Source organism: Cetorhinus maximus, chromosome 28 (assembly GCF_964194155.1).
Source record: "Cetorhinus maximus chromosome 28, sCetMax3.hap1.1, whole genome shotgun sequence".
NCBI classification, from domain to species: Eukaryota; Metazoa; Chordata; class Chondrichthyes; order Lamniformes; family Cetorhinidae; genus Cetorhinus; species Cetorhinus maximus.
In genome coordinates, this window is record NC_135906.1 from 17,822,417 (window position 1) to 17,835,002 (window position 12,586).

The 12,586-nt window shown below is 47.5% G+C and overlaps 1 protein-coding gene across 2 annotated transcripts in view; it reads left to right on the forward strand.

The window, feature by feature from the left end:
* The window catches only part of LOC144668861 (DENN domain-containing protein 1B-like), a 57,075-nt gene that overhangs the window by 41,285 nt on the left and 3,204 nt on the right, over positions 1–12,586 (forward strand). For both annotated transcript variants that reach the window (XM_078531288.1, XM_078531290.1), the window contains 4 exons: positions 18–74; positions 7,333–7,467; positions 8,153–8,220; positions 9,803–10,013. In XM_078531288.1, coding sequence (XP_078387414.1) covers positions 18–74; positions 7,333–7,467; positions 8,153–8,220; positions 9,803–10,013 — 471 coding nt within the window. The remainder of the gene's footprint in view (positions 1–17; positions 75–7,332; positions 7,468–8,152; positions 8,221–9,802; positions 10,014–12,586) is intronic.

The window sequence follows — 12,586 nt, forward strand, 5'->3', positions numbered from 1 at the left end:
TTATCTTTCACTTTCAGGCTAAAGGTCAAGCTAAATTGGGCCTGAAGGGGATGAAAAACCGGCTGAAACACAAGGTACCAGCTGCTTCCTTCATCATTTATCTTTTTTTCCCACTGGTCTGAATTAGTTCACAGGATTTAGACACAGATGAGGGAGGCCATTCAAGCCTATCCCATTAAACAGATCCTAAACCCCCATCACAACAGACAGCAAGTTCCCCTCCAAGCCACTCACCATCCTGACTTGGAAATATGTCGTCGTTCCTTCACTGTCGCTGGGTCAAAATCCTGGAATTCCCTCCCTAACAGCACTGTGGGTGTACCTACACCACATGGACTGCAGCGGTTCAAGAAGGCAGCTCACCACCACCTTCTCAAGGGCAATTAGGGATGAGCAATAAATGCTGGCCCAGCCAGCAACACCCACATCCCGTGAACAAGTAAATACAAAAAAATGATTCCATAATTCTCTTTCAAGTTGCCCAGAATCTATTCCAGGATATGATCTCGGTGAGAAATCAGTCCTAAATATTGTATTAAACCTGTTTGTCCTAAACTCACATTATGTCTGGAATTAGATTTCAGATGGACCTTTCCATACCCTTACCAATCTTTCTTTGATCGTTTCTCTAAGATCCTTCCTCAGATGCCTCTTTATAAGGACTGAAGTATTCAAGTTTGCTGTGTTGCTGGAGTAGGGATGTTGCATTACTGATTGAGTAATTTGATTTAAGAAGTATTGTAATATTTTAAAACAAAATATTGCAGAGACTACAGCCTTTGATACTCTGTAATGAACTGAGAAAATAGGAGCAGGAGTAGGCCATTCAGCCCCTAATGGTACTGATTTTAATTAAGCCGCTGCATCAGGCACATCCCCTACCCCCACTGATCCAAACCTACCCTTCTATCCAAGTCCAGTGCCTGGATCTTTCTCTACCTTCTTCTGCCTTCCTCCCCTCCAAACTCATCTTGTCCATGACACCTCCTGCTGCCTTGACTTGCCCGACCTCATATGTCTCCGTTACCACTGAACTGCTGATCACCCAACTTCCCAACCGTCTTCTTGGCCCCCACACTACCTGACATTGTAAATCTTTTCCAAAGCTACCAATCCCCCTCCCATCATCATCCCACCCCTCAGAAAACCTAGACACCCGCTTCCCTGGTCCTTGCAAATTACCTCCCCATGGCCAACCTCATCCAACATGTTGTCACCTCCCAAATATATACCTATCCTTCCTGAAACTCCATATTTGAACCAGGTTTCTGCCCCTTGCACAGTAATGAAGGGCCCCGATCAATATCACAAATGACATCCTCAGTATTGACCATCGTGTATTATCTCCCCTTGTCCTCCCTGCATATCAACCACATCATCCTCCAGTATCCCTCCTTCATAGATCACTGTGGGACTGGCCTCTCTTGTTTCCACTCTTAACCAATCCAGTTGTACTTCTGGAAGGATCAATTCGCTTCCTAATCTACATCATCTGAAGATGTGGGTCAGCTTTCACAGGCACGCTGATGACACCCAGCTCTCTCGACTGTTTCACCACCTCTTCAGTCGCATCACAAACAGTGTCCTCGCTAGGATTACATCACCCACCCCAGTACTCTCAGGGTAAACCAGATTGTTCATAACCTCGGTGACCCATTTGACTCCTACTGCATATTGCCTGCATCACAAAGACCGGCTACTACCATACCCCTAACATCCCAGCTTCCAGCTCTGCCTCAGCCCATCAGCCTCTGACACCTTCATCCATGGATTTCTCACCTCCATACTTGACTATTCCAATGTTCCCCTTACTGGCCTCCAACTTCCAATAACTTTTGTCTGTGTGTTTGTGACTGTGTTTATGTTTGTATGTGTCTGTGTGTTAGTGTGAGTTTGTGTCTGTGTGTTTGTGTCTGTGTGTTTGTTTGAGTTTGTGTCTGTGTGTTTGTGACTGTGTTTATGTTTGTATGTGTCTGTATGTTAGTGTGAGTTTGTGTCTGTGTGTTTGTGTCTGTGTTTATGTTTGCATGTGTCTGTGAGTTTGTGTCTGTGTGTTTGTTTGTATGTTTGTGTCTGTGTGTTTGTGTGAGTTTGTGTCTATGTTTGTGTGAGTTTGTGTCTGTGTTTATGTTTGTATGTGTCTGTGTGTTTGTGTAAGTTTGTGTCTGTGTGTTAGTGTGAGTTTGTGTCTGTGTGTTAGTGTGAGTTTGTGTCTGTGTGTTAGTGTGAGTTTGTGTGTGTGTGTTAGTGTGAGTTTGTGTCTGTGTGTTAGTGTGAGTTTGTGTCTGTGTTAGTGTGAGTTTGTATCTGTGAGTTTGTATCTGTGTTTGTGTCTGTGTTTATGTTTGTATGTGTCTGTGTGTTAGTGTGAGTTTGTGTCTGTGTGTTAGTGTGAGTTTGTGTCTGTGTGTTAGTGTGAGTTTGTGTCTTTGTGTGAGTTTGTGTCTTTGTGTGAGTTTGTGTCTGTGTGTTAGTGTAAGTTTGTGTCTGTGTGTTTGTGTGAGTTTGTGTCTGTGTGTTTGTGTAAGTTTGTGTCTGTGTGTTAGTGAGAGTTTGTGTCTGTGTGTTAGTGTGAGTTTGTGTCTGTGTGTTAGTGTGAGTTTGTGTCTGTGTGTTAGTGTGAGTTTGTGTCTTTGTGTGAGTTTGTGTCTGTGTGTTAGTGTAAGTTTGTGTCTGTGTGTTTGTGTGAGTTTGTGTCTGTGTGTTTGTGTAAGTTTGTGTCTGTGTGTTAGTGAGAGTTTGTGTCTATGTGTTTGTTTGTGTGAGTTTGTGTCTGTGTTTATGTTTGTGTGAGTTTGTGTCTGTGTGTTTGTTTGTGTGTCTGTGAGTTTGTGTCTGTGTGTTTGTTTGTATGTTTGTGTGAGTTGGTGTCTCTGTGCTTGTGTTTGTATAGCCAGAATTTTGACCTTGATGGGCGGGCGGGCAGCTAAACTCCGCCACCGAAACGGGGCCGGCCACCGTTTTATGTGGGCGGGCCAATTAAGGCCCGCCCCGTGGCCTGCCCGAAAGGAAGCGCTATGCGTTATGCACTTCCTGTGTGGGGGGTGGAGGGATTCCCCACGAAAGAGTGCACGGCTCCCTGAGACTAAGTGCCGTCTCAGGGAGAGCGCTGAATGTTTAAAAAACTTTTAAAATAGAGAAAGAAAAACATTATTAACATGCCCCCCTCATGTGACACCGTCACACGAGATGGTACATGTTAATAAACTTTTTAAAAACTGAGATGAAACCTCATCCCGCCAGTGGATGAGGTTTTATCTTTTTTCAGAAGCCCACTGGGGCTCCTGGCCTACCCGCCAGCCTTAAGGTTGGACAGGCAGGTCTTTCAATGAGCCTAATGATCTTGTCAATGGCCTCAATTGGCCATTGACAGGTCGGCGGGCAAACAGCTGATTTCGCTGTCCGCCCACCTTCCTAAAGATTTAAATGGACCGGGATGACATCCGGGGTTCCTCCCAATGTCATACCGCGTCATTTTCCCCTCGGCGAGCAGGCCCCGCCCCCAAATCACCGACGGGAAAATTCTGGCCTATGTGTTTGTGTGAGTTAGTGTCTCTGTGATTGTGTTTGTATGTATCTGTGTTTGTGTCTGTGTGTTTGTGTGAGTTTGTGTCTGTGTGTTTGTGTTTATATGTATCTGTGTTTGTGTCTGTGTGTTTGTGTGAGTTTGTGTCTGTGTGTTTGTGTTTGTATGTATCTGTGTTTGTGTCTGTGTGTTTGTGTGAGTTTGTGTCTGTGTATTTGTGAGTTTGTGTGTGTGTTTGTGTTTGTATGTATCTGTGTTTGTGTCTGTGTGTTTGTGTGAGTTTGTGTCTGTATTTGTGAGTTTGTGTCTGTGTGTTTGTGTTTGTATGTATCTGTGTTTGTGTCTGTGTGTTTGTGTGAGTTTGTGTCTGTGTATTTGTGAGTTTGTGTCTGTGTGTTTGTATGTATCTGTGTTTGTGTCTTGTGTGTTTGTGTCTGTGTGTTTGTGTGAGTTTGTGTCTGTGTATTTGTGAGTTTGTGTGTGTGTTTGTGTTTGTATGTATCTGTGTTTGTGTCTGTGTGTTTGTGTGAGTTTGTGTCTGTGTATTTGTGAGTTTGTGTCTGTGTGTTTGTGTTTGTATGTATCTGTGTTTGTGTCTGTGTGTTTGTGTGAGTTTGTGTCTGTGTATTTGTGAGTTTGTGTCTGTGTGTTTGTGTTTGTATGTATCTGTGTTTGTGTCTTGTGTGTTTGTGTCTGTGTGTTTGTGTGAGTTTGTGTCCAAGGGCAGAATCTTCGGGTCAGCAAGCGGGGGCGGGTCCTGCTTGCTGATATGTAAAATGACACGCGGTGACATTGGGCATGCATCCCGACGTCACCACGCGTCATTCAGATCTTGAGTTCGGCGGGTGCACACTGGAGTTGGCTGCACAACCCTCGAACTGGGTTAATAGTTTAATAGTAATTAAACGAATTAACTGAGCTGCCTGTCTGTCCAACCATAAGGTTGGCGGGGGGGCAGGAGAAGAGCCCAGGCGGCCTTCGCGTTTATCATCAAACCTCATCCATGGGCAGGATGAGGTTTTAATGAAGGTTTTTAAAGTTTTATAAAAATTTATAATAAAATTCATTGCCATGTCCCAGCTCAAGTGACACTGTCACATGAGGGGACGTGTCTTAAAAATTTTTGTTTTCCCTTCATTAAAAGTTTCAAAAATAAAGCTGATTTCCCTGAGGCAGCTCTTTACTTCGGGGAGATTTCTGCGCTCTTTCACGCGGATGCACGGAAGAGCGCAGGCCCCGAATCAGCCTACTCCCCCTGCCCATACACGCTTCCGGGTGCGCGTTACATTGGGCGGGCCTTAATTGGCTCCCGTCCAACACCCCTGACGTGGAGAAAATTTTCCCCTGTGAGTTCCTGCCTGTGTGTGAGTTTGTATTTGTGTGAGTTTGTGTCTATGTGTAGGTTGTGTCTGTGTGTTTGTGTTTGTCTGTTTGTGTGAGTTTGTGTGTTTTTGTAGTTTGTATTTGTATGTGTCTGTGTGTTTGTGTGAGTTCCTGCCTGTGTTTGTGAGTTTGTGTTTGTGTGAGTTTGTGCCGGTGTGTTTGTCTGTGTCTGTGTGTTCGTGTAGTTTGTGTCTGTGTGTTTGAGTTTGTATGTGTTTGTCAGTTTGTGCCTGTGTATTTGTGTGTGTATGTGTCTGTGTGTTTGTGTGAGTTTGTGTTTGTGTGAGTTTGTGTTTGTGTGAGTTTGTGCTTGTGTGTTTGTGTCTGTGTGTTTGTGTTTGTATGTGTCTGTGTGAGTTTGTGTCCGTGTGTTTGTGTTTGTGTGAGTTTGTGCCTGTGTGTTTGTGTGAGTTTGTGCCTGTGTGTTTGTGTGAGTTTGTGCTTATGTGTTTGTGTCTGTGTGTTTGTGTTTGTATGTATCTGTGTATTTGCGTGAGTTTGTGCCTGTGTGTTTATGTTTGTATGTATCCGTGTGTTTGTGTCTTTGTTTGTATGTGTCTGTATGTTTGCATCTGTGCGTTTGTGAGAGTTTGTGCCTGCGTGTTTGTGTTTGTATGTGTTTGTGTGAGTTTGTGCCTGTGTGTTTGTGTGAGTTTATGCCTGTGTGTTTGTGTGAGTTTGTGCTTATGTGTTTGTGTCTGTGTGTTTGTGTTTGTATGTATCTGTGTGTTTGTGTCTGTGTCTTTGTTTGTATGTGTCTGTATGTTTGCATCTGTGCGTTTGTGTGAGTTTGTGCCTTTGTGTTTGTATGTGTCTGTGTGTTCGTGTGAGTTTGTGTCTGTGTTTGTGAGAGTCTGTGTGTTTGTGTTTGTATGTGTCTGTGTGAGTTTGTGTCCGTATGTTTGTGTCTGTGTTTGTGTGAGTTTGTATCTGTATGTTTATGTTTGTATGTGTCTGTGTGTGTTTGTGTTTATATGTGCTTGTGTGAGTTCGTACCTGTGTGTTTGTGTTTGTGTGTGTGTGTGTGTGAGTTTGTGTCTGTATGTGTCTGTGTGTTTGTGCATGGGTGTTTGTGTTTGTATGTGTCTGTTTGTGCCTGGGTGTTTGTGTTTGTATGTGTCTGTTTGTGCCTGGGTGTTTGTGTTTGTATGTACCTGTGTTTGTGTGAGTTTGTGCCTGTGTGTTTGTGTGAGTTTGTGTCTGTGTGTTTGTATGAGTTTGTGTCTGTGTGTTTGTGTGAATTTGTGCCTGTGTTTGTGTGAGTTTGTGCCTGTGTGTTTGTGTGAATTTGTGCCTGTGTGTTTGTGTGAGTTTGTGCCTATGTGTTTGTGTGAGTTTGTGCCTATGTGTTTGTATGAGTTTGTGTCTGTGTGTTTGTACTTGTATGTGTTTGTGTGAGTTTGTGTGTGTGAGTTTGTGTCTGTGTGTTTGTACTTGTATGTGTCTGTGTGTTTGTGTGAGTTTGTGTCTGTGTGTTTGTACTTGTATGTGTCTGTGTGTTTGTGTGAGTTTGTGTGAATTTGTGCCTGTGTGTTTGTGTGAGTTTGTGTCTGTGTGTTTGTACTTGTATGTGTCTGTGTGTTTGTGTGAGTTTGTGTCTGTGTGTTTGTACTTGTATGTGTCTGTGTGTTTGTACTTGTATGTGTCTGTGTGTTTGTGTGAGTTTGTGTCTGTGTGTTTGTACTTGTATGTGTCTGTGTGTTTGTGTGAGTTTGTGTCTGTGTGTTTGTGTGAGTTTGTGTCTGTGTGTTTGTACTTGTATGTGTCTGTGTGTTTGTGTGAGTTTGTGTCTGTGTGTTTGTACTTGTATGTGTCTGTGTGTTTGTGTGAGTTTGTGTCTGTGTGTTTGTACTTGTATGTGTCTGTGTGTTTGTACTTGTATGTGTCTGTGTGTTTGTACTTGTATGTGTCTGTGTGTTTGTGTGAGTTTGTGTCTGTGTGTTTGTACTTGTATGTGTCTGTGTGTTTGTGTGAGTTTGTGTCTGTGTGTTTGTGTGAGTTTGTGTCTGTGTGTTTGTACTTGTATGTGTCTGTGTGTTTGTACTTGTATGTGTCTGTGTGTTTGTGTGAGTTTGTGTCTGTGTGTTTGTGTGAGTTTGTGTCTGTGTGTTTGTACTTGTATGTGTCTGTGTGTTTGTGTGAGTTTGTGTCTGTGTGTTTGTGTGAGTTTGTGTCTGTGTGTTTGTGTGAGTTTGTGTCTGTGTGTTTGTGTGAGTTTGTGTGCGCTCATTTGTTCAGAAGTTGCAATCCTTGTAATTTAGAAGACAAGTGTGAATGTGTGACTGATAAAACTTACACTATTGATGTAAGTCCAGGCCTGGCTGCTGCATGGCAAATGCACCAGCAGGTAAACCCGGAGAGACTGGCTTGGCCTTTCACCTTTCAACAATGCAGCAGAATGATGAATGGTGTTTTATTTCCAGGAGCTGGGTGAAGCACGAGGAGTTCACCGTGGTGGGTCACTGAGGTGTGAACCAGTTGGGGGCTGCTCCTATGAGAGACATATGCAGTCAGAGTGTTTACAAAATCGTCTGCCAATCACCCAGCACTTCGGTCAGGTAAGGAGTAGCCTAAGCTTTCCAAGGCTTAGAAAACTGGGTGCCCATTCAGAACAGGCACTAGCCATCTGCACCCTAACTGCTCACGTTCAGCACCACTCCCTAACACATTGACTGTCCATCTAATTCCCCCACCTCCACAACTGTGCTGTAGACAGCAAGTGACAGAGAGCATCGTAACTGAGCTTCACTCTGACTCTTCACAAAATATTGGGGTGATGATCAAGAGGGAACAACCTTGGCTGCTTTTTCATTCTTACCCCGACCTTTGCTTTGGGGAATGAGGTGCAGGTCATTGTGGCCCTTAACAAGGTTGCTGGGCGGTGGGCTTCCTAACCGAGCCTTAGAGAGAGTCCGGAACAGGAACCATGCCACCAGCCCACTGAATTTGCAGGAGGTGTTGTCAGAGATTGAGACTCAAGGGAAAAGAAAGCACAGGAGCTGACAGCTCGGAATAGTGAAGAACTTAGATCTGCACAGATTGAAATATCGAGATCAGCAGTCTCAGATTAAAATCAAAAATACTGTCTCCACTTTTGGAAACTCAGAACCAAATACCACGTTATTTATTTGGTTGAGAGTTTGTTGGATGGGGTGGCTGGTGGAATTGATTGGGTGCAGGAGAGAGCTTCAGCCTATCCTGGTCCTGTTTTACACTTAAACACGTTTACTATTTCTCCTCCAGTCTCGTCCTCGCCGACCAGCTCGTCGCTACACAAATTTCGATGCAACACTCCCCCCTGAGAAAGTCAGGTAATGCTTTCTGTTGTAGATAGATACCTGAGTCCAGGTTTGCACGGGTCAAAGGGGCCCAAGCACGTGTTTCTCCAAATATACCCGCCCTCTGGATCTGTCCTTGATATGCTCCGTATGGATGATACGCACACCGCCCACAGCTCACACATCAAAGCACCCCAGCATCGTATAGGGTAGTAACACCACCCACCCCACACCATCCCAAAACCATGTGGGAACTAACACCACCTGCACCCTGTCCCATCACTGTGTGGGGTATTAACACCGTGTCCCCCAAACTGTCCATCACTGTGTGGGGTATTAACACCGTGTCCCCCAAACTGTCCATCACTGTGTGGGGTATTAACACCGTGCCCCCCAAACTGTCCATCACTGTGTGGGGTATTAACACTGTGCCCCCCCAGACTGTCCATCACTGTGTGGGGTATTAACACCGTGTCCCCCAAACTGCCCATCACTGTGTGGGGTATTAACACCGTGCCCCCCAAACTGTCCATCACTGTGTGGGGTATTAACACTGTGCCCCCCCCAGACTGTCCATCACTGTGTGGGGTATTAACACTGTGTCCCCCAAACTGTCCATCACTGTGTGGGGTATTAACACTGTGCCCCCCCAAACTGCCCATCACTGTGTGGGGTATTAACACTGTGCCCCCCCAAACTGCCCATCACTGTGTGGGGTATTAACACTGTGTCCCCCAAACTGTCCATCAGTGTGTGGGGTATTAACACCGTACCCCCCAAACTGTCCATCGCTGTGTGGGGTATTAACACCGTGCCCCCCAAACTGTCCATCACTGTGTGGGGTATTAACACTGTGTCCCCCCAGACTGTCCATCACTGTGTGGGGTATTAACACCGTACCCCCCAAACTGTCCATCGCTGTGTGGGGTATTAGCACCGTGTCCCCCAAACTGTCCATCACTGTGTGGGGTATTAACACCGTGTCCCCCAAACTGTCCATCACTGTGTGGGGTATTAACACCGTGTCCCCCCAAACTGTCCATCACTGTGTGGGGTATTAACACTGTGTCCCCCAAACTGTCCATCACTGTGTGGGGTATTAACACTGTGCCCCCCAAACTGCCCATCACTGTGTGGAGTATTAACACCGTGTCCCCCCAAACTGCCCATCACTGTGTGGGGTATTAACACCGTGTCCCCCCAAACTGTCCATCACTGTGTGGGGTATTAACACTGTGCCCCCCAAACTGCCCATCACTGTGTGGGGTATTAACACCGTGTCCCCCCAAACTGCCCATCACTGTGTGGGGTATTAACGTTTCTTCTACCATCCCATCTCCGCATGGGGTATTAATACCGCATCTCCCCCACCCAACTCCCTCCTCCCCCCCCACCCCTGCCCAACAACACCGTCCCATCACCCACCGATGCAAACCTCCTGAGCAATGAACAAAACCCTCACCATACTCCAGCTTGTTTTCACATTGTCTTTGTCTAATCCCATGTAAGATTTGCGAGACCCCAGTGCAGGACCTGTTACATTTCCCTAGTCCATGATGTAAGGAATCCCCTTGAGCCTCTGTTTTGCTGTAAGTTATTTGCTTGTCTTGTGCAGATCCACCAGTGGAGAGCTCGTGCTGGACAGCTCACTGGACCCTATTGAAGATGAGCTTCTGGACTGTAACCTCCTGCAGGATGAGGATATGGATCTGCTGGGGGAGATCTTCGACACCCTCAGCACCCAGACTGCACATGACAAGGGTCTTCTGTATGCAACTCGCAGCCTCGACTTTTACAACTTAGATTCAACAGAGGATATCCATAGGGTGAGGAATTCCCTAACATCGATCCTGCTGGGTCTGCTCATTTTTATCCAGTCATTCCCTAACCAGGAAACCTTTTTCCAAAGGCCTTGTCCACAGTTTCCTGGAGTATTTCAAATGTACCATTTGCCTCTAAGAATGTTGTGCATTCAAGCCTCACTCCAAAAGCGGTAATGTGCGGTAAATCCAAGCTGACACTCCAGTGCAGTACTGAGGGGGTGCTGCACTGTCAGAGGGTCAGTGCTGAGGGAGTGCTGCACTGTCAGAGGGTCAGTACAGAGGGAGTGCTGCACTGTCAGAGGGTCAGTGCTGAGGGAGTGCTGCACTGTCAGAGGCTCAGTATGGAGGGAGTGCTGCACTGTCAGAGGGTCAGTACAGAGGGAGTGCTGCACTGTCAGAGGGTCAGTACTGAGGGAGCGCTGCACTGTCAGAGGGTCAGTATGGAGGGAGTGCTGTACTGTCAGACGGTCAGTGCTGAGGGAGCGCTGCACTGTCAGAGGGTCAGTACTGAGGGAGTGCTGCACTGTCAGAGGGTCAGTGCTGAGGGAGTGCTGCACTGTCAGAGGGTCAGTACAGAGGGAGTGCTGCACTGTCAGAGGGTCAGTACTGAGGGAGCGCTGCACTGTCAGAGGGTCAGTACTGAGGGAGTGCTGCACTGTCAGAGGGTCAGTGCTGAGGGAGTGCTGCACTGTCAGAGGGTCAGTGCTGAGGGAGTGCTGCACTGTCAGAGGCTCAGTATGGAGGGAGTGCTGCACTGTCAGACGGTCAGTACTGAGGGAGTGCTGTACTGTCAGAGGGTCAGTGCTGAGGGAGTGCTGCACTGTCAGAGGGTCAGTGCTGAGGGAGTGCTGCACTGTCAGAGGCTCAGTATGGAGGGAGTGCTGCACTGTCAGACGGTCAGTACTGAGGGAGTGCTGTACTGTCAGAGGGTCAGTGCTGAGGGAGTGCTGCACTGTCAGAGGGTCAGTGCTGAGGGAGTGCTGCACTGTCAGAGGCTCAGTATGGAGGGAGTGCTGCACTGTCAGACGGTCAGTACTGAGGGAGTGCTGTACTGTCAGAGGGTCAGTGCTGAGGGAGTGCTGCACTGTCAGAGGGTCAGTACGGAGGGAGTGCTGCACTGTCAGAGGGTCAGTACGGAGGGAGTGCTGCACTGTCAGAGGGTCAGTACAGAGGGAGTGCTGCACTGTCAGAGGGTCAGTACAGAGGGAGTGCTACACTGTCAGAGGGTCAGTACTGAGGTAGCGCTGCACTGTCAGAGGGTCAGTATGGAGGGAGTGCTGTACTGTCAGAGGGTCAGTACTGAGGGAGCGCTGCACTGTCAGAGGGGCTGTACTGAGGGAGTGATGCACTGTCGGAGGGGCTGTACTGAGGGAGCGCTGCACTGTCAGAGGGTCAGTACAGAGGGAGTGCTGCACTGTCAGAGGGTCAGTACGGAGGGAGTGCTGCACTGTCAGAGGGTCAATACAGAGGGAGTGCTGCATTTTCAGAGGATCAGTACTGAGGGAACGCTGCACTGTCAGAGGGTCAGTACTGAGGGAGCGCTGCACTGTCAGAGGGTCAGTACTGAGGGAGCGCTGCACTGTCAGAGGGTCAGTACTGAGGGAGCGCTGCACTGTCAGAGGGTCAGTTCTGAGGGAGCGCTGCACTGTCAGAGGGTCAGTACTGAGGGAGCGCTGCACTGTCAGAGGGTCAGTACTGAGGGAGCGCTGCACTGTCAGAGGGTCAGTTCTGAGGGAGCGCTGCACTGTCAGAGGGTCAGTACTGAGGGAGCGCTGCACTGACAGAGGGTCAGTTCTGAGGGAGCGCTGCGCTGTCAGAGATGCTGTCTTTTATGTGATATAAAATCAAGGCCTTCACCTTACAGATAACGCCCCAGACTCCACTATTGTCATCCCTGGGTATGTCCTGTGTCACCGGCAGGACAGACCAAGCAGAGGTGGCGGCACAGTGATATACAGCCAGGAGGCAGTTGCCCTGGGAGTCCTCAAAATCGACTCTGGACCTCATGAAGTCTCGTGGCATCAGGTTAAATATGGGCAAGGAAACCTCTTGCTGATTACCACATACCGCCCTCCCCTCAGCTGATGAATCAATGCTCCTCCATATTGAACATCACTTGGAGGAAGCACTGAGGGTGACAAGGGCGCAGAATTTAATCTGGGTGGGGGGACTTCAATGTCCATCACCAGGAGTGGCTCAGTAGCACCACTACTGACCAAGCTGGCTGAGTCCTAAAGAACATAGCTGCTAGACTGGGTCTGCGGCTGGTGTTGAGGGAACCAACAAGATGGAAAAACATACTTGACCTCATCTTCACCAACCTGCCTGCCGCACATGCATCTGTCCATGACAGTATCAGTAGGAGTGACCACCGCACAGTCATTGTGGAGATGAAGTCCCGCCTTCACATTGAGGATACCCTCCATCATGTTGTGTGGCACTATCACCGTGCTAAATGGGATAGATTTCGAACAGATCTAGCAACTCAAAAGACTGGGCACCATGAGGCGCTGTGGGCCATCGGCAACAGCAGAATTGTACTCGAACATAACCTGTAACCTCACTTATACTGACAC